A 20,992-nucleotide genomic window follows, 5' to 3' on the forward strand; every position below is an offset into this window, starting at 1 on the left:
AATGGTCAGGAACTTTGAGGGCGGGGCTTTCAGCCCTGAGCATTTCAAGTCCAGTTCTGGTATTTTTAGGCAGTATCTGCAGGAACTTAAAACCTGCTTAATCACAATCAGCTTTATGCACCTCGTACATGTAAACGTGAAATTAGACTTCGGACGTTTGATACATAACGTTTAAAAAGCTGAACGTGAATACATGAAGGTGAGAAGCTGGAATCATCTGAAGCTGCTCTCATGGAGGCCCAGAGTGAAAGATTAGAGCTGGAAATGAGCGAGGGGGGGTCCCTTTAATAGAATCATCGATAATCATCTCAGTCCAAATGTGTCATTCACGGTTTACCTCGTTGAGCTCTCCCAGTAATTGCTGCCGACAGGAAATGAAAAAGATGGAGGTGATGAGCCGTTGAAGCAACATGTTTATTCACTGCAAACTGACCTCTGACCTCTGAGGAGCTTCTAAGGGTCACTGAAGCTCATCTGAGCCTAGAAAAGCTCTTAAAGGGACAGTCCACAGTTCGGCCTAGCCTCGTTTAGCACAGATACCAGCCAACAGGTTCCGTCATCATCATAATAATAATAATAATAATGATAATTATTTTCTTGGTCACTGAAAACCTTTATTTAAAGCTTGATGTGAAAAATAAATAATTGTCACCAATCACCAAATTATTTATTTATAAAAACAAAGATTCTTTTTGCAGTGATCTCTGCTGGATTTATTTGGGGTTTAAAATAAAAGCTTAATTTTCAGAATAAAAGCTTCTGTGACCTGTTTAATGCGTTTCCTCATTGATCAGTTTGTGGCCACGTTATTGATCACCATCATCAGCACTGAGGCCAATTTTACTTCCTGAATCATTTTTAAATGTGTGACACTTTATTAGGTACACCTGTGCAATCAGTAATCGATTAAAAAAACCTACCACAAAAATTCAGCTTTTATAAAGTCGATAATTCAGCAGATCATATCTTTTCTGCTGGAGCTCTGACGGTTCAGCTGTGAACCCTGAAATGTGACGCTGTCCCTTTAAGATCCACAGCAAAACAAACGGCAGGAAGTGGAAACTACAGTGAGCTAAAAAACACACAGCCCGCCTCGTCCTACCTTAAACAACTCAAATTCCTTCCTTGGCATCATAAGCTGATGATTGGCCATAAAAATAGAAGATGGAGGTGAGATGAGATGGGAGGAAGTGCGCCGCTGTGGCGAGCTTCAGAGCGTCGGTTACCTGGATGGTGTGGCTGTAGATGGGCTCTCCTCGGCTGTTCACGTCCACCGCTTTGGTGATCTCCAGGATGTTGTTTGGCACGTAGCCGGTCGCCCCGCAGCCGTTACAAACCTTCCACCACTGCTTCCTGTCGTCCAGCACCTGCCGGACAAGAGTCAGGATTACAGGACGTGGCCTCACTTCCTGTCATGCATTTCCTGTTCCAGTGGTGGTCACATTAATATGAACATCCACAGTCTCCAATAATGAAGTCAGTGTTTTTTCTACTCTTGTATCTCTATGATGTCATCTCAGTCACAGAAGGGGGAGGAGCTTTCAGAGAGGCGGGGCCAAACTGAGGCACAGTATCAGAATAAAGGAGGATTATTTTGAACCAAGAACCAATCAACGCTGAGATGAGCAGAGCGAAGTGTCACAGGACCAAGTTACACACTCCTTTAATGGGCTGAAACCTTTAAATTCAATTAAAAAATAAAAAATAAAAAGGGGAACCACAATAGATTTTAAATAAAGTGCCTTTAGCTGTGCTGTGAGTCTTAAGTCACTCTGCTTTGGGGCCAGTGTTTGAAATGAGCGCGTTTACCTCGACCAGCTCGTCTTTGAGGATCGACAGCTCCGTGTTGTTCCTCGCCACGAAGTCGTACTTGGATTTGGCAAACATTTTGGACTGCCCCCTGCCGTCAGCATCAAAGCCTCTGAAACAGATCGAGGATCAGTTATCAGAGAAGAAGAACAGTCTGAAGGTCCAACCACACAAAGACCGTCGGAGCTGCTGCTTCTCCAGCCGAGCGCAGCACCTCGACGTGCCTCCAGCTGTTTCCTGTGTTTCTCTACGTTCTCCTGCAGTCTGATGTTTCCATGAGAAGCTCTAAAGCTGTGAGCAGACTGAGGACGCGTTTGGATCATGAACCAAATCAGCTGCTTTCCTCTGAGATGCCATCAAGCTGCTCAACATCTTAAACTTCTTTCAGTGTAAAAAAAAAATCTCTTTTAAATGTGTTTAAATGACAAACAGTCTGAACAGAAAGTAAACTAAAACATCTGCAGCCGTGGAGAAATGTCCCACCGACCAATCAGAGAAGCTTCAGTTTGAAAGCGTCGCAGACATGAAGAAGATAAAGACCAGAAAGCTGAAGAAACCAGAGAAGAAGAAAATCAGCCCCATTTGATCCAATCAGGTTTGAAACTTCAGCATCAAAGAAACCAATCAGCAGCAGGAGAAACAGGAAGTGAAGAAGATTCATCAGCTAAAATATTGACACTGACATCAGTTTATTGATACTTTCACTTCTTTTTCTTCTGTCTGAATATAAATGAAGACATTAAGTTTGAGATCAATAACATCTGTTTGTGAAACTCTCAGTGAAACGTAGTTTAATATTTATACATGGACACATAAAAAACTAATATTGAACTGTACAGAAATACTGACACCAAAAATATTAATTTATCTACTCATAAATAATGTCAGCTTTTATTTGATTAGTTTGATTAGATACTTAAATGAATCATATCAGTCATATTGTATTTATACTGTATTTATGACCTTTTTACATGGATGCAGTTAATAAATTAAATGTTAATTCAATTTCAATTCAATTTTATTTATAAAGTGCCAAATCACAACAAACAGTCGCCTCAAGGCGCTTTGTATTGTGGGTAAAGACCCTCCAATAATACAGAGAAAACCCAACAGTCTAAACGACCCCCTATGAGCAGCACTTGGTGACAGTGGGAAGGAAAAACTCCCTTTAACAGGAAGAAACCTCCAGCAGAACCAGGGTCAGGGAGGGGGGGGTCATCTGCTGAGGGGGGAGAGACAGAGATTAATAATAACTAATGATTAAATACAGAGTGGAGTATAAACAAAGTAAATAAGGTGAATGAAAAGAAACAGTGCATCATGGGAACCCCCCAGCAGCCTAGGCCTATAGCAGCATAACTAAGGGAGGGTTCAGGGTCACCTGATCCAGCCCTAACTATAAGCTTGATCATAAAGGAAAGTTTTAAGCCTAATCTTAAAAATAGAGAGGGTGTCTGTCTCCTGAATCCAAGCTGGGAGCTGGTTCCACAGAAGAGGGGCCTGAAAGCTGAAGGCTCTGCCTCCCATTCTACTCTTAAGTATCCGAGGAACCACAAGTAAGCCAGCAGTCTGAGAGAGAAGTGCTCTGTTGGGGTGATATGGGTGATACAGACTGGCAGGAACTCTGCAGGCCTCACGGTGAGGACATTGACGCCCTCACCCACTGCATCACAGACTACATGAACTTCTGTGTGGAGAACACTGTGCCAACCAAGAAGGTACGGTGCTTCTCCAACAATAAACCGTGGGTGACCCCAGAGCTGAAGGCCCTGCTGAACGAGAAGAAGAGGGCCTTCAGATCTGGAGACAAGGAGGAACTGAGGAGAGTGCAAAAGGATGTAAAATACAAGATCCGGAGAGGCAAAGAGAGCTTCAGGAGGAAGATGGAGGAACAGCTCCAACATAACAAAGTCCGAGAAGTCTGGAGAAACATGAAAAAAATCTCTGGCCACTTCGAGGACAATGGAGGAGCCACAGTGTCTGCTGACCGGGGGTGGGCTAACGACCTAAACCTGTTTTTCAATAGATTTGACTCTGGGTCGTTGACCACCTCCCCCACCCCTCAGCTCCCATCTGCCCCCCTCCGTATGCTGACCCCCCTCTCTCCTGGTGTAGTGCTATCATTGCCTGCACTCTCCTCACCCTCACCCACAGCGGAGCCAGCCCCATCACCCACCCCAACCCAGCCTCACATCCACCTCGCAGCTGATCAGGTGAGAAGTCAGCTCAGAAAGACGAAGATCAGGAAGGCAGCGGGTCCAGATGGAATCAGCTCCAGACTGCTCAGGGACTGTGCAGACCAGCTCTGTCAGGTGGTCCTGCATATCTTCAACCTGAGCCTGAATCTGGAGAGGGTTCCTGAACTGTGGAAGACTTCCTGCATAGTTCCAGTGCCAAAGATCGCACAGCCCAGGGAGTCCAACCACTACAGACCTGTGGCCCTGACTTCTCACCTGATGAAGACCATGGAGAGGCTCATCCTTCATCACCTCCGCCCACTGGTGAGCTCAGCGCTGGACCCCCTGCAGTTCGCCTACCAGCCCGGCATTGGGGTGGACGATGCCATCATCTACCTGCTGCACAGATCCCTCTCTCACCTAGAGCAGGCAGGAAACACTGTGAGGGTCATGTTCTTTGACTTCTCCAGTGCTTTCAACACCATCCAGCCTGCACTACTGAGAGGGAAGATGGAGGGAGCCGGAGTAGACAGTCAGCTGACGGCATGGATCATCAACTACCTCACCAACAGACCACAGTATGTGAGGTGCCATGACTGTATGTCTGATGTGGTAGTCTGCAGCACGGGGGCGCCACAGGGCACTGTCCTCTCACCCTTTCTGTTCAGTCTGTACACCTCAGACTTCAGGTACAACTCGGACCACTGCCACCTACAGAAGTTCTCAGATGATACGGCCATCATTGGATGTGTATCAGATGGGAACGACCAGGAATACAGGGGGGGGTCATCAGTGACTTTGTCAGCTGGTGTGAGAACAACGCACTCCAAATCAACACCAGCAAGACGAAGGAGATGATCATAGACTTCAGGAGGAAGCCACCCCCTACAGCACCGGTGAACATCCAGGGAAAGGACATGGAGACAGTGGTCTCCTACAAGTACCTGGGTGTTCATCTCAATAACAAGCTGGACTGGACTACAAACACAGACGTCCTGTATAAGAAGGGCCAGAGTCGACTACACCTGCTGAGGAGACTGAGGTCCTTCTGTGTCTGCAGGACTCTGTTAAAGACCTTTTCTGACTCAGTGGTAGCATCTGCCCTTTTCTACGCAGTGGCCTGCTGGGGGGGTGGATGCACCAAAAGGGACAGGAGCAGGATCGACAAACTGGTGCGGAGGTCCAGCTCTGTGTTGGGATGTCCTCTGGAGTCTGTGATGGTGATGGGTGAGAGGAGGATGTTAGCAAAGCTGACATCCATCATGAACAACCCCCATCACCCTCTGCATGAGACCGTGGGTGAGCTGAGCAGCTCCTTCAGTCAGAGACTGAAACATCCTCGCTGCTGGAAGGAGCGCTTTCGCAGGTCATTCATCCCAACAGCAGTTATACTGTACAACACATCATAATGTCTTGAGTCACTTGGACACTTTACCTCCTCTGCCATCACTTTATCCTTACAGTCAGATACATTTTATTTATTACACTCACCCATATAATGCATACCGTGTATGCTGTGTACCTTACCGTCTACAAATGTATATAATATTTTGATATCTGTATATAGTGTTTTGATGTGTGTGTATATGTACATGTGTGTATTGACTATATATTTTCTGTATATAGTGCTTATGTATATGTGTATAGTGTTTTTCTATTTTATTCTATTCTATTTTTAGTTTTCTGTACTGAGCTGCTGTAATGCGCAAATTTCCCCGTCGTGGGATCATTAAAGTTTTATCTTATCTTATCTTATATGGGACTATGAGGTCTTTGAGATAAGATGGTGCCTGATTATTCAAGACCTTGTAGGTGAGGAGAAGGATTTTAAATTCTATTCTAGATTTAACAGGGAGCCAATGAAGAGAAGCCAATATGGGAGAAATCTGCTCTCTCTTTCTAGTCCCTGTCAGTACTCTAGCTGCAGCATTTTGGATCAGCTGAAGGCTTTTCAGGGAGCTTTTAGGACAGCCTGATAATAATGAATTACAATAATCCAGCCTAGAAGTAATAAATGCATGAATTATCTTTTCAGCATCACTCTGAGAAAGGATGTTTCTAATTTTAGAAATATTGCACAAATGCAAAAAATCAGTCCTACATATTTGTTTAATATGAGCATTGAAGGACATATCCTGGTCAAAAATGGCTCCAAGATTTCTCACAGTGTTACTGGAGGCCAAAGTAATGCCATCCAGAGTAAGTATCTGGTTAGACACCATGTTTCTAAGATTTGTGGGGCCGAGTACAAGAACTTCAGTTTGATCTGTTACCAACCTTTATTAATGTATTTATCACTGACCTCATTTATGTTGCTAATTGTTCAGATTAAATTTAGCTTATTTATAAATTTTAATTATATATGTACAGATTCATTCTGAAGATTGAATTAGATTTATAAATGCATATTATTGTTTAAACTTATATATTTATTTTTTATCATTTTAATCTTGAAATCTTTTTTTTTAAATTGTTAATCTTTAATTTTTGTTAATTTTAATTCTATAAAATTTTCAATTGTTAGTTTTTGTTTTGTTTTTTTAAATTTTTGTCATGTTTGAACTTCCTTATTTAATTAACTTTATCGTAAAATTGGTTTTATTCTTTATTTCTGTGTTTATTAGCTGATGATTTTGGCCCTCCTGGGCCTCCGTAGAGACAGAGCGAGCACAGTGGTGGGATCAGTTCTCCAGGGCATCACGTGACCTGCAAGTTACCGGTCTACATGGCGGCTGGCGGCCTGTTTGAAAGCAGCCATGGCCGTGTCCTGATCCAGGATCTGCATGCGTTTGTAGGAGGTGTTGGCGAAGGCGTACCCGTCAGCGGGGGGGAACCTCTGCACCGCCGCCTGCTGCACAAACACAGAAAACACAGCGAGTGTGAACGCCACGTCATCGAGAGCTGAGCCTCAATCAGAGCCGCTCTCAAACCGCACCCCTCACCTCCTGAGCCAGCTGCAGCCGCGGGTCCTCCCGTCTCTGCAGGTTGGCGTTGGCGAGGCTTTCTGCGAGCTGAGCCAGTTCCTGCTCACGACTCTGGGTCACCGCCGCCAACGCAGGAGGCTCCCAACCATCACGAAACCTCAGAACGCACGGAGGGAAGTAGTGGTCCTTTGGCCACTCCAGCCTGCAGGACATGTGGAGAAGAAGACCGTCTTTACACGGACCTCGATTGGACCATCGGGCAGTTTATTCCCAGGTCTGACCTGCTCTTCGTCCACCCGTCTCCCAGCGCCACCCACAGGTGTCTCTCCTCCGCCGTCCCTGAGGCGTGAAGGAAGTCGATGGCATCTCTGGTGAGCAGAGGAACGACAACGCTACGAGCCAGATCCACGCTGCCTGATGCCTGGATCACCTGAGGAGGAGGAGGAGGAAGAAGGAGCAGGAAGGAGGAAGAGGAGGAGCAGGACAAGGAGGATTAGGACAAGAAAACCTGAATATTGTGTTTTCCACCTGAAGCTTCTGTGTGGAACCTGCAGGTAAAAATGAGCTCTCAGCTTCACCTGGTCTTAAGGAGGAGCTGAGTGGAGATTTTCTACGTGGGCGTTCCAAACAGAACGCCATCTGTAACATCGAGCTCGACGTTCATGGAAACTAAACCCTGATCTGGCACAAGTGCACAAGGAGCTGCTGTTTATAACACCTTGGATGGTTGGATGGATGGATGGATGGATGCTCCTTAACATCCATCTTTCTCCTTTAGTTCTTCATGTTAAATTCCAGTGAAGCTGCTGCCAGAAGTTTCAGAAGTTTGAAAACAGGAAGAAGCTAACGGTGACTTACCATCTTTAGGGGCGTGAACAGGAAGTGGACCAGATCCACGGCGCTCGGGTTCTGGATGTGGTCCTTCAGTTTCCCCTGCAGGTCAGAGCAGAGAGATCATCGTCTGGAGTCTGTAATAAAGTTTAACCTTCACTGCGACCGCCATGTTCATGGAGGCCACACCTGCACCCCACTGATTACTCATTAAACATCACCTGGATACGCTGCAGAACAGTTTGACTTTCACTTTGTTGTGTCAAAGTTTCCTGAACATCTCTGGGCTGATGTTTTTTTATTAATCAGTGAATTATTGGCTGCAGCCCTGATGACATCAAATCCTGATAATTATATCAATAATCAATCACTGAAAGACACCTGGATAAGGAGAAGAAACCTGAATATAGGACTGATTAATTATCAGTGTTGCTGTCAGATGACTGGAGTCAGTTTTTCCTTCAGGATCTGGCAGCAGATAAAATCATCTTTAAGAACTCAGAAGAAGAAGAGGAGGAGGAAGAAGAAGAGAGGTACCAGCTGGTTGAAGGCGTGTTTGAATTTCTGCAGACAGTCGACAAACTCGTCCTCACTTGGTGGTTTGGAGCGCAGCGTCAGGACGCCCTCTGGTGGACAAAGACAACATCACAAAGGTTGGTTTGCCTGAGTTCAGGTCACATGATTCAGTCAAAAAGGAGAGAGGAAGAGGAGGGAGGAAGGACTTGAAGGCAGCTGCTTTCTCAGCATAATTTGGAGTTAAAGAATTAGATTTTTTGTATTTATTTATTTATGCAAACTGTTTGGAAGCAGAACCGAAGCAGGAAGATAAATAAATAATTTAAAAGTATTCCTGTCAGCAGTAAAGAGGAGTTTGGTTTATTCCTGCACTTTGTCAATAAAGTTACTGATGAGGGATCAGGATCAATAAAGTTACGGATGCAATGATTCAGGGGTTTGGAGCTGATTCTGGTGTTCCAATCTCTGGTTGGGGTCCTGTCCCCTGGCCTCTGCAGGTTGCTGTGAGAACGTGTTGCAGCTCTGAAACGTGCGCTCACCTCCGGGACCTTTCTTCTTGCCTTTCTTGTTCTTCTTCCTCTTGGAGAGCTCGTTGAAGGCCTCGGCAGCTTTCTGAAGCTTGGTGACGAAGAACTCGATGTCGTCCAGGATGTGGTTCAGGATTTGCTGCAAATATGAGACACGAGAAGCTCTCGCTCAGGATCATTTAATGGTTAATTCACCTTCACTTTGCCCTCCAGGTTCCTGCCATTCGGGCCTCTGTGACTTTAATGATTAAACCTAAACTAACAGAGCAGAGTTCAGCTTCCTCGCAGCTCTCCTTACATAAGCAGATTTTGCCCCAAAGCCTCCAAACTCTGATTGTGCTGGAATGAAGCGGCATTCTTCAATCGGCTTAAATCTCCTATCTGTTGTGCCGCGACCCCGGGTGACCTCAGATTTAAACCCAGCTCTTCCAGCTGCTGTCAGATCAGCCTTTAAACCCAGCGCACAGACGGGACACTCACCACGTCCCGGTCCACTCGGGCCGCCGTCATCTCCGCCGGCCCGTCGTCCTGCGAGAGCCGCCGCTCGTCTGCTGGAGGCGGGAAAACGCACTGACAGTCAAACTCAGAAATCACAAAGTCTCAAACACCTGATTCATCAGGGAAAATATCATATCTGCAGCGTTTCACTGATTTGAATCAGTGCCACACAGGCCATCAGGGACCAAACAGGAACTGTCCTCAAAATGCAGAGAAATAAACAAGCAGCAGAATATACGACTCATCCTTCATCAGAAGGATCTTCTTCTGCAGCCTCTCACAATAAAGACAAGTTCATATGTTCAATATTTGCTGCTTTTAGCATCCAAATCTAAACACCCTCTGAGTTAAACGCAGCAGGTCAGACTTTCCATGATTCTCATGATACTGGGCCTCAGCTCACTATGAAGTACGCTCATTTAGCTCCTCTCACTTTAAGACAACTTTCTTCTGATTGGCTGCCCCTCACAAACAGAAGGTTTGAACAGCAGGTGGGTGGGGCTGATATCCACTCACTGTGACATCATAAAGATAATGATTAATGTGGACATGCTGCACCAGAGCACGTGACAGGAAGTACGGCCATGAACGTGCTGTCTCCGGCTGTTGAAATTAAAGTTAATAAAGGCCTTTCACGATCGCTGTCGAGTGGCAGGATTTGCTTCTAGAAAGACTTTGACAGGTCTCCAGTAAAAACACAACACTTCCTGTCCTGTACTTCTACAAAGTGACATCACTCACCCTCTTGCTGCTCATTGGTCCAAGCCGACCAGGCGGCCACACGGCTCTTTACGTCCACCGGATCGGGTGATGCCGGCGGCTGGGGGGCAGGAGCGGATGGGGGAGGGGGGATGATGCCATCACTCTTCAGGATCATCCTGCAGACAGAGACACCAACCAATCAGCTTCCAGTATGAGAAACTAAGGGAACTAAACCTCTGAGGGCTTCAGCTCTTACTTCAGGGTCTCCGGTCGTTTCTTCACTTTGCCTCCTTTGGCATCCATCATGGCACTTTCTATGTCAGCGTGGATCAGATTCGCCTGTTGCAGTGAAAACGCAGTTCATTAATGTGTTCATCAGGATAAAACGCGTTTAATGTGAAATCGGACTTCTTATTTCTGACTTTGTCCAAACACCCGGTGCTCGTGGTGTCCCACAGGGCTCCAACCTCGGTCCTTTACTGTTCACATTAAAGCTAAATTTTTATCAAAGTTTTCAGTTATTAACAGCAAACAGCTTTCAACACAGATTCCTTTATCACACAAGGAAATATTTAAACCAATCTCCAATCAGAGGCCATTTACCTTGATTTCATCACACTGGAACAGGTGGAGGTCGGGTTTCGTCTGACCCGGCTCTTTGCACACCAGAGCCAGGATGGAGTCGTAGCTGCAGGTGTTCATCACGGCCTGGCAGTGCTGGATCGAGCCTATCTGGAAGTTCTCCAGCTCGCTCTGAGAAGAACAAAGACGAAGACCCATAAGTCAAACTCAGCGAGGGTCACATAGATTTTATTTAAATTAAAAAATATAATAAGAACCTCCCAAAAAACCCCAGCAAAAATGCAAAAATGCAAAAAAAAATGCAAAAAAAAAAAAAAAAAAAAAAAAAAAAAACATATTTAAACAAAAAATTAAACATTTTTTTAAATCTTGTTTTTCAGTCTCACCTTGGTCCCCAGGTCGATGAGGCTGACCGCCTTTTCCTCCACCTGCAGCAGCATCTCCTGCGTCCACACCTTCCCCTTAGCATCGAGCAGACGGAGGCGTCTGATGCCGTCGTCGACGGTGATCATCCCGTCTTTGCGGTCCAACACGAACGTCGTCAGATGCTGACGTCAAACAGGAGGACAAATGACCATCAGTGATTGAGTCATTCTCACAGCAGGAAGCTGCTGTTCAGCTTCAGCTCATCGTGGCTATATCATATTTTCCTATGATTCAAATGGTCATTTTTGGCCTGTTTGTCTGTAAAAGGTTTAAAGGGAAACTTTGATAAAGGCTGGAGAAAAGAATTCAGGATAAATAAAGTTTCTCTACAAAATCCCTGCTTGCTGCTGTTTGAGCTTCTTTACAGTTCAGCTGGTGTTTACCTGAGGAGGTGAAGTGAGCACTCACCTCCACGTGGTACTGCGACGTGTCCGTCAGGCTGTTGATGCTGGTTCTGGTGTAATGTTTCCTTTGTTCTGATAAAACGAGCAGAAACTTTCTTATTCTGGTTTCCGGGTCGCTCCAAAAACATGTTAAAGGATTCAAACAGTCCCACCAGGAAGCTGAATTTGACTCAGTTCCTCTGGAAACGAGCAGAATTTAGTTTATCCGTTTGAATCTGAAGATGAATTTATGTGTCATGCTGTTCCAGTGGCCTACAGGTGGCGCTAAAACACCAACACTAATCACAGTGCTCTGAAATAAGCAGTGAAGAAGAAGACTTTATTATGAGAATCATATTTTTGGCAGGTCTGACTTGAATGTGATAAATTGGTGCAGAAATGAGTGTCAGTAAATCAGCTGCTGTCACACTATCTGCAGCCACAGCTGCTCCACGGGTCCCTCAGTGAGAAGGTGACAGATGTTATCTGGCTGTGATGGAGCAAACAGGCTGCTGAGAGCTGCAGATAAGAACATCTGTCCTCTTTACGACTATCTCCAACCAAACATCTCCAAACAACGCCTCACAAATCACCGTCAGAGGAACCCGAGAGGAGCCGAAGGCTTCACGGCCATCAGAGTGACGAGTCCTCTGCCAAAGCCCGTGTGCCTTTGACCGTTTTTAAGAACGTTATCCAGATGTGAACCAACACTTAATGAATGCACTCATTTCCCATGATGCTCAGCATGGAGAAACCAACCTGAGCTCTGACTAGGCGGAGCTGCTTCGTCACTTCAGTAAATTTCTGTCCTACACCATGTCCATCAACCCCCGCCCCGCCCCCCCGCAGCCAGGTGAAACCGCTGGGTCACCTGTATACACATGCAGACAGAGGAGGCGGAGCTTGGCTCTCTGTCAGCAGCTTTTTGTAGCTCCTGGACTCATCGACAGTCCTCACTGTCCACGTCGCGCCTCTAAAGGAGGCAGGAGGCGGGTCCACAGTTAAAATCATGAAAACTCGCCAAATTTACAGTCCGAGAAGCCTCAGCATGCTGCACTCACCTGTGCGGTACCAGCCAATCACAGAGGAGACGCAGCAGAACAAGTCTAAACGTTTCACTTTGAAGTGATTTCAGAGCCCAAATAACCCGAGGCTAAATTAGAGATGAGAGAACAGCAGCAGCCAGGTGAGCACGAAGTCAGGTAGGTGTGTGTGTGTGTGTGTGTGTGTATACACTGATTTGTGAAATGCTTCCTGGTGGGGCTGATGACCTGCTCGAGTACATTTACACTCACAGGAAGGTAAAGGTGCAGAAAACAAACACGCACACTAACGAGGGCTCGGCTGATCGTCAGTTTGACGAACAAAAGCTTCGTCTGCAAGTCCAGCTGAAGCCACGACTTTGAATAGGTGTGTCTGAACCTTCACCTGGACTTTCCTGAAGGCTGCAGGTAAACGGGGCGGGGCTAATTCAGGAGGTTTGACAGTTCCACACAGACGTTTATTTCGACTTACTGAGACTGTGAGAAAAGAAGCCGTCGCTCCATCTGTCCGAAGAAACGTTAAAGTGACCTACGTGATCAAAGGCATCGTTTAGTCTTTGGTCACATGATCAGCCTGCTCCTCTCAGCTCAAACAAACAGCACCGTGGTGGCGGCGACTCCAAAAAGTATTTGGACGACTAACGAGGATTAGAGGGAATTAGCAGATAAACTCAAAGAATTAGGCAGCTGGGATTAAATCCTGAGCAGAGCTGCAGAGTCGAGTCGTTTTAGGAGAAACGACTCGAGAGCTGAAACGTGCCCAGAGGAAAACTTTGAGACACTTTTTCTTTTGGCGGTTTAGAAGTCGTCCAGATCCTTTGAGGCATCTCCGTGGATGCTGCAGTGCGACCGGATTTACATCCGGACTCAAACAGCTTAAATCAGAGAAAGAAACAGTCGCGCACACATGTTGGAGCGCTGCAGAGGTCAATACTGCTGCAAACACCTCACAGTCATGAGACACAGTTAGGGCCATAATCTCTGGATCTGCCCCTGCCCTCCACACCCACTGAAGTTCAGACTTTCAGCAGCTTTAACTGAAGTTTCACATCAACTCTGCAGGAATTACAGGCCTGCTCCCTCCTTATCCCTCGACAAATGAAGCAGGCATCACATCTGAAACTGAGGCAAAGTGCTGAATTTATATTTTGAGCTGTTCACTCTAAAACAAGGTCCATATCAGTGAAGGAGGCCAAAGTGTCCAAATCTCAGCGTCGCCTAATCAAGTGAAGAACCTTCGAGGAGGGAGACACATCTCTGTCAGAGTCTACAGACGCCTCATGGATGAAAACCGCTGGTTACACTCAGGAACAGGAAGGACAGATCAGACTGACAGGAAGCAGCTAAAGAGCCGACAGTCTTTGGACAGATGAAACCAAGAGGAAGCTGTAGTTGAAGGATGGAGGAGGATCGAGAGCTGAGGATACCCCATCGTCTGTCTGACATGGAGGAGGCAGCAGAGCCGGGTTTATTGATGATGTCACTGATCAGAGCTCCACAGAGCCAAAGCAGCCCAGGAGGTTCTCAGGGCAAAGAACCGGGACGTTCTTCAGCGGCTGCGTCAGTCACCTGATCTCAGACCAGCAGCTTCACAGTTATTAAATACACAACTGAAGGCAGAGACCCACAAACACACAGCAGCTGAAGGTGCTGCAGTGAAGACCTGCAGAGCCTCTCAGGAGGAAACAGCATGTGGTGATGACCGTGGTTCTTCAGGCAGTCACTGCCTGCAAACAGTTTCATCACTATTTAAACTTTTGTCCCATTAAAGCTGAGCCTGTGAAAACAGTAATTCCTGCACAGTGAGTGTGATCCTTCAGTCGGAGGTCACAGAGGTCACAGAGCAGCTGCACTCAGAGCTCCACGGCAGCTCCAACAGCTTCACCGACCCTGAGTCTGAAGATCAGCAACATTCACACTTTATACAAGAGTCAGAAGGAGGCAAAACACACACACACACACACACACACACACACACACACACACACATCTCACTTTGACTTTTCTTTTTTTGTTTGGCAGATGAACGAAGAAAATAGATTTCATCTGATCCTGTTAATGAGGATAAAACAAAGTTATTGATCATTCAGATTTATTGTCTCATTTCTCTGAAATTCAATAAATCAAACAGAGATAAAGACTCAGAGGCTCAGACGGACGTTTACCTGCTCAGGTTCGGTTTAGCTGACACACCTGGAGGCTCCGGCCCGTCTGAGTGTGAAGCGATGCAGACTACAGGCTCTAACAACTATTCAGAATAAGGTGTGTGTGTTTCTGTGGCTCAGGAGGCAGAGCGGGTCATCTACTAATCAGAAGGTTGGTGGTTCGATCTCTAGATGCCAAAGTGTCCTCGGGCAGGATACTGAACCCCGAGTGTGAATGTTAGACCGAGGTGCAGGAAAAATGTGTGCATGTATAAACTGGTCACCTGACCACAGACAGGAAACACCTGCTTTCACCTCCTCATCACAGCCTGACTCTGCTGTCACACTAACTTCCAACCTCTGGGATAAATAAAGCTTTTCTTATTTACAAGGTCCAGAATGACCCAGGACTGCAGAGGGAGGAGGAGGAGGAGGAGGAGGAGCAGGAGGAGCAGGAGCAGGAGGAGCAGGAGCAGGAGGAGCAGGAGGAGGAGCAGGAGGAGGAGCAGGAGCAGGAGGAAGAGCAGGAGGAGGAGCAGGAGCAGGAGGAGGAGGAGCAGGAGGAGGAGCAGGAGGAGCAGGAGCAGGAGCAGGAGGAGCAGGAGGAGCTCACCGTAAAGCGCTTTGGCACTGGTCCTGGCTTTGTTTGCTGGAGGCTCTGGGGATGGAGAGCCGTGGCCACTGAGACAGAAACAAGAACAGTCAGAAGGTCAGTAAACTGATCTGAGGTCAGTTTAACAGCTGATGATGCAACAAACACAGCAGCTTCTGATTGGACGGCAGGTGAGTCACCTGAAATTTTTTAGACATCCATCAAGTTTAACTGAAGAGCACAGAGGTCAGAGGTCAGGTCTACTGTTCTAAATGCTCCATTTGAATAATGAACTGAATGAATCCTGTTTTTTCATGATTTGTCACTTCCTGCGTGCCCTCCTGTGCTGATCTCAGACCAGCATCTCCTCACCACCTGCTCGGCCGAAACTCGATACTTTCACACGTTCGCGCTTTAATCTGCCACACGAAGCCGTTCATAATACATGAGAGCGATTAACGTGGTTGAAAGATGACATCAGAGCCACGCTGACGGGAAACTCGACACCTCACAGGAAGTACTGCACACCAGCTGATCATGTGACACTGATGATTAACAGGGAACACATGGAGACGCGAATCTCTGCCACAGCTCCACGAGCACTGTCTCCATGGGAGACCATCTTTAAGTGATTATTGATTACAATCTACAAACCCTGAGAAAAACCTCCACCCTCACTGCCTCCACCCTCACTGCCTCCACCCTCACTGCCTCCACTGGAATGTATCCTGTTGTATGGATGCAAACTGCAAACACACATCAGTGTGTTCCTCTGTACAGTAACACACTGATTGTGGGATAACGGTTGAAATAAAAACAGTAATGATGCTGTAATAACTGTAAATCTGACCGCAGTCTTTGATGGAATCAGAGATTAAAATATCCTCAGTGACAGCTGACCTGGTCCTTCAGAGGTCAAACAGCTGCTTCCTGTCTGTAACGACGGCGTCTCTGCAAACAGACGAGCGCTCGCGGCGTGTTCGGTTTCAGGTTTCATTAAATGTTAATCGGTTTCTCTCAGAGCTGCGATGATGTTTAACTCGTGTCGTCACAGGTCACAAATCTGTCACACAGTAAAGTCACTTTTAATGGATTCTGATGTTCACAACAGGAATGAACTGCAACAGTTAAAATCCTATTTATTAACCCTTTCATGCACAGTGGCCTCTACAGAGGACTGTCAGCACACAGCAGAGGTCTGACCTCTGACCTCTGACCTCTGCTGTGTGCATGTATTTGGTTCTTATAGTTACATATCAGCCAACGCAGTGACACCTACACTGCTACCTGTTGGTCAGTCATGGAAGTTGTTTGTTATTTGAATGTAAGAGATTAGTGAGCGAGGAGCTGAGGATAGCGCTGTCTGTTACTGGGTTTGTTACAGACAGTCTAACACGGTGGGTGGACGTGTTTGTAACTTTTTTCGTGCCTAAAGGGGAATAAAAACAGCAAAAAGGAAAATCTAGAAAAGCAGCAGGAATTTAATTTTTAAGCAACTTTAGTTTCTGAATGAACAGAAAAAGAAACGAAAGCCTTAAAAAGCTTTTTGATTCAGAACGAATCACAGATTTAAGTATTTGAATGACTGCAGTAACTGTTTAATGTGGGGAAACCTGCTGATGCAGCAGGTGAGCTAACGTGGCTAACAGCAGCAAAGGATGCTGGGAAACTCACTTGATGTGCGAGCCGTAGGAGCCGAAGATGCCCGAGGCGAGAGCCGGAGGCTCGTATCCGTTCATGCTGCTTCACAGCGGACCGTCAGCTGGAAGAGACGCAGAGACGCCATCATCAGTCACATGACCACACAGACAGGTTAGAACAACAGGGACCACGACTCACTGCGGGGTCAAAGTTCAGCTCAATTTACATTTTTGATCTGCTGTCATCAGGTAAACAAACATGAGGAGAGGAATCCAAATCAGAGACGTGCACAGCTCAGACCTCCTCCACCCAAACACTGAGGCAGCCAAAGGCACTTCTGACGAGGTGGGAATCAAACCTCCAACCGACTGTAATCCTGTGCACTCGATGTACGTTTATTTTTGCCTTTGATCTTAAAACTCACCTTAAACAGCAGCGCGTCCTCTGAATCCTTTACTTGGTGTTTGTGGCTCATCTCTAACCTTTCTGCAGCCACCAACCAAAACATCTGCATCCACTGCCAGCTGCTTACAGACGGTACGATGACTGAGTGCACTGACGGGCTTCCACACTGCAGCTGAGGCCGTTACAGTCTCACAGGATGAACGTTAACTGGCAGCCGACCTGGTCTTTGTGCCTGTACATGTTACCAGCCAGCTCCTTAAATGAAACGATCAGTCAGCGCCACCCTGAGGTCTGAGGCAGCGAGCGGCACCTTTGCTAAAATCTGAAACTAAATTAGTGGAGCTGCTCCTCAAAGACTCATCTGCACTTTCAGACCAAAGTCTGGGTGAGGGTTTCCCCTGAAACCTCACCTTACCTGCCATTTCCTCTCCTCTGCTCTCCATTTCACCAGATTCTCAGCTCTGTGTAAGCTCCGCCCCTTCTTAGAGCACAGGAGTGACGGTTTAGTCTGTTTCAGGTGGAGGAGGATTAGAGGTGTGCCATCACAGCACTTTCAACACACTGATGCTCTGTAAATAAAGACTTTGATCATTTTGTGATCGAGGTGCTTCCAACCAAACTGCTGTCAAAGCTAAAGGTGAAATCAGGGAAGAGGAATATTTTCCAGCTGTTAGGAAAACTTTTACTTTCACAACAGGTGAATTTTTTGGTCATTTGCCTCCTTTGAACCTCGTGAATAAAGCTTCCCTCAATCATTTAGTTTCACTTTAAGTCACACAATCTTATCCTGGTTTCATTAAGACCACCCCCATGTCCTTCCTGTAAGTTTGTGATGCAAAACTCAAATGAGGTGCCAAAGCTGCAGTTCTTCTGGCATCCAGCAGAGGCTCCACAGTGACTCCCATGTTAAAGCGCATTTACTGTGTGTGTGTGTGTGTGTGTAACCAGAGTTCAGCCTCATTAATGGAGTGTTTAGAGTTCCCTGCGGAGCTGCAGGAAAATGTCACATCCAGCTGAAATTAAAACGGCGCTGCACACAAAGGAGTCCCCGAGCAGATTTATGGGAGTGTGTGGAGCTAATGACACAGTATGTACAGTGCAGCCACGTGTGATTACTTTTCCCAGAGCTCCCTGCTTCATTCAGCGGGGACTCGTATCCATGACAACCAGGCTGCAGCCATACTGTATGCGCTGCCGAGGAGGAAAACCTGCGAGGCCGCGATCGGGGAGAGCAGAGCCCGCAGAGGGAAGGAACCAGAACCAGACCGCAGGTTCGGCTCCACAAAGACCCGAGCAGACTGAACATCAGCATCGACAATCACAGCCATCAATCAGGGACGAAACACGAGGAGGAGAAGACCACGAGGAGGAGTCACGCTACAATCCAACAGAAACCACATCTGGATCTGTGAGCTCATCGAGACCACGTCTGCAGTTTGTCTCAGTGTGATCAGAACCCAACACACGAGACGCCACTGCAGAACCAAGGAAGGAGGAAGAACCAAGGACAACAGGCCGTCTGATTGGCTTCTAAACTAATCGCCACCAAGTCACCGACACAGAAAACCTGATAAAATGTTATGATTCCCCTGGTGGGCAGTGAAGGTACTGCAGGTGGGTCACAGTTTTTTTGTTTTTTTTTTTTCCTTCATTCGTGATAAAGTTTCACCTTTTAAACATTCATATAAACTTAGAGGAGATGAGCTGCTGGCTGGATTCAATCCTTTTATCACTGATTCCAAACTCATTTTGCAATGGGTTTAAAAACTAACCTGCCGGCTGAAACGTCCTCGTACCTGTGAGGAGAAACACTGACTCTAAATCCTCATCGATTACTCAGCAAGCCCCGCCCCTCTCTGATGTCACTACTGTCAACCTGGAAATAAATTCAATTTTCAGCAAACCTCCTCCTGACACACCTTTCTAGGAAGCTGAGATTTGGAATGCAGGCCGAAGGGGTCAAAGGTCAGGCTGATTTATCTCTGTTTGTTCTGGGAGGAGACGCCATTGGAACGCTGAGAACCACTTCCTGTTTCCTTATCTAAGGTGGGGCGATCTACAGGAAGGCAGGGCGTCGACGGCGCTGTGAGATCAGTAAACGATAACGAGGTGTTTACAGCATAATTATTTAAATAAAGTTATCCAGACATGTTTCCTGCATGTTTCCCAGCATCCTTCATTCAGCAGGAGGAAGGTAGGGATTAAGGGTGTGTGTGTGTGTAAATCTTCTTACCAATCCTCTTTCCTCTCCTCTGAAGGACACTAACACTCCACTTTAACCCTTTAGATGCCCCCTGCATTTCAAAATAAAAGCACACTGATGTTCACAGGAAGTACAAACAGTCCAAAGCAGGAACAGTAACTGATTCTCGAAACCCGTGTGTCATTTGTAGAGGTTACTGACGAATGACCCGCTGACCCTACAGAGGAAGTGACTAACCAATCACAAAGAGGCTCATCGGAAAAGGTCAGCACCCCCACAGCGCATTTCTTAATCCATCACCCATCAGACTATGAAAAAAAATAAAATATGAGTTTAAATTTGGGCTGAGTTTCCAATTTCAGCTCTGATTGGCTCAACTTCTGGAAGCCTACCGAGGGGCAGGGCTCAGTACTTGGTGGGTGAATTATTTTACCCCCAAAAGTCTCCACTCTGAGGGAAGTACTTTGTGACAGGTCAGGAACTCTGGGGGCGTGGCTTGCATTTAGCAACTTAATTCTGATTGGCCATCTTCTGGAAGCCTGCTGAGGGGCAGCTTTAGTCATCTTTCCATACAGTTACCTCACGGTTGCAAACTGCAGTGATGTTTATGATGAACACATTATGAAAATCAGATGCTGTAACATTAAATAGACAAAAAAAATGGAAACCAACTAAAGTCCTGCAGCAATCAGCTGACTCTACAGGTGATGTGCACAGGTGAGTGTTTAAAGAGCTGCAGGCAGTTTGTGACGGTGTGGGGGGGTCGTGAGGCTGATAAACAGCTTTGTGTCTGAGGCTGAACTTCCTCTTCAGTCACTCATTAACTGTGTTTGAGCTGCAGTCAGACGCCTGAGAGCTCCGAGCGTAACAAGGCTTCAATTAGAAGTGACTCGATAGGCTCATTAAGAAGGCCAGCTCCATCCTGGCTGCTGGGACACTGTGGAGGTGGTGAAGGAGGGGCTGTGCTCCATGTTGTCAAATGCCCCCCCCACCCCACACGTGTGAGCAGCTCCATCAGTGACAGGCTCGTGCAGGTCCTTCCTGCCTGCAGCAGTCAGACTGTTTAACCAGCTCTGCTGTGATCACTGTACAGTAACATTTAGTGCAATAAACAGGTGCAATAATCCATTATGTAATATAATCTTTATATAGAACATGTTTATACAGATTTCACCTCTAATCATTATTTTATTGTACCCCGGTTTATCCTGCTACCCTGAATTTCCCCCTTGTGGGACTAATGAAGGGATTTCTTCTTCTTCAACTGCATTTATGTTTGACTGTGAGGACCCAGGAGAGGAGGGATATCGATGTTTCGGAGGCGTTCCCGGAGCTCCTTCCTGCAGGCTGAGATCGGCGGCGTTTCTGGGAGCAGACGGTGAACGAGCTCTGAGCGTGAGGCCCCCCCGCTCATCTCTCACAAATCAAACCCTGCATGTGAAGCAGCTCTGTTACCACGGAAACGCCTCCCTGCATCTGCCGCCGCCTCAGTCAGCTGACGTCTCCGAGCGCTCGCCTCGTTATTCAGCGTTCCTGAAAAGGTTTCCTCACATCACCGTTTTACTCCAATATTTTGGTATTTTTGAAAC

General features: G+C 46.6%; 1 protein-coding gene across 5 annotated transcripts in view; it reads right to left on the minus strand.

The window, feature by feature from the left end:
• Nucleotides 1-20,992, minus strand: part of eps8a (EGFR pathway substrate 8a, signaling adaptor) — a 46,522-nt gene that overhangs the window by 17,203 nt on the left and 8,327 nt on the right. For 3 of the 5 annotated variants that reach the window (XR_004019116.1, XM_030720574.1, XM_030720576.1), the window contains exons 2-20: nucleotides 16,829-16,916; nucleotides 15,176-15,243; nucleotides 12,891-12,947; nucleotides 11,401-11,468; nucleotides 10,953-11,114; nucleotides 10,588-10,737; nucleotides 10,241-10,323; nucleotides 10,024-10,160; nucleotides 9,265-9,335; nucleotides 8,797-8,923; nucleotides 8,279-8,367; nucleotides 7,769-7,843; nucleotides 7,192-7,340; nucleotides 6,929-7,112; nucleotides 6,704-6,837; nucleotides 1,810-1,921; nucleotides 1,227-1,367; nucleotides 1,103-1,138; nucleotides 338-361 (exon numbers count right to left, since the gene is read on the minus strand). Coding sequence is in view for 4 of the 5 variants with exons in the window: in XM_030720574.1 (XP_030576434.1) it covers nucleotides 338-361; nucleotides 1,103-1,138; nucleotides 1,227-1,367; nucleotides 1,810-1,921; nucleotides 6,704-6,837; nucleotides 6,929-7,112; nucleotides 7,192-7,340; nucleotides 7,769-7,843; nucleotides 8,279-8,367; nucleotides 8,797-8,923; nucleotides 9,265-9,335; nucleotides 10,024-10,160; nucleotides 10,241-10,323; nucleotides 10,588-10,737; nucleotides 10,953-11,114; nucleotides 11,401-11,468; nucleotides 12,891-12,947; nucleotides 15,176-15,243; nucleotides 16,829-16,893 (1,932 nt within the window). In the remaining variant the exon portion in view is untranslated. Of the gene's footprint in view, nucleotides 1-337; nucleotides 362-1,102; nucleotides 1,139-1,226; nucleotides 1,368-1,809; nucleotides 1,922-6,703; nucleotides 6,838-6,928; nucleotides 7,113-7,191; nucleotides 7,341-7,768; nucleotides 7,844-8,278; nucleotides 8,368-8,796; nucleotides 8,924-9,264; nucleotides 9,336-10,023; nucleotides 10,161-10,240; nucleotides 10,324-10,587; nucleotides 10,738-10,952; nucleotides 11,115-11,400; nucleotides 11,469-12,890; nucleotides 12,948-15,175; nucleotides 15,244-16,828; nucleotides 16,917-19,433; nucleotides 19,495-20,992 lie in introns of all 5 variants that reach the window. The other 2 variants (XM_030720572.1, XM_030720575.1) reach the window with 2 other exon arrangements.

Source organism: Archocentrus centrarchus, chromosome 23, assembly GCF_007364275.1.
Source record: "Archocentrus centrarchus isolate MPI-CPG fArcCen1 chromosome 23, fArcCen1, whole genome shotgun sequence".
NCBI lineage: Eukaryota > Metazoa > Chordata > Actinopteri > Cichliformes > Cichlidae > Archocentrus > Archocentrus centrarchus.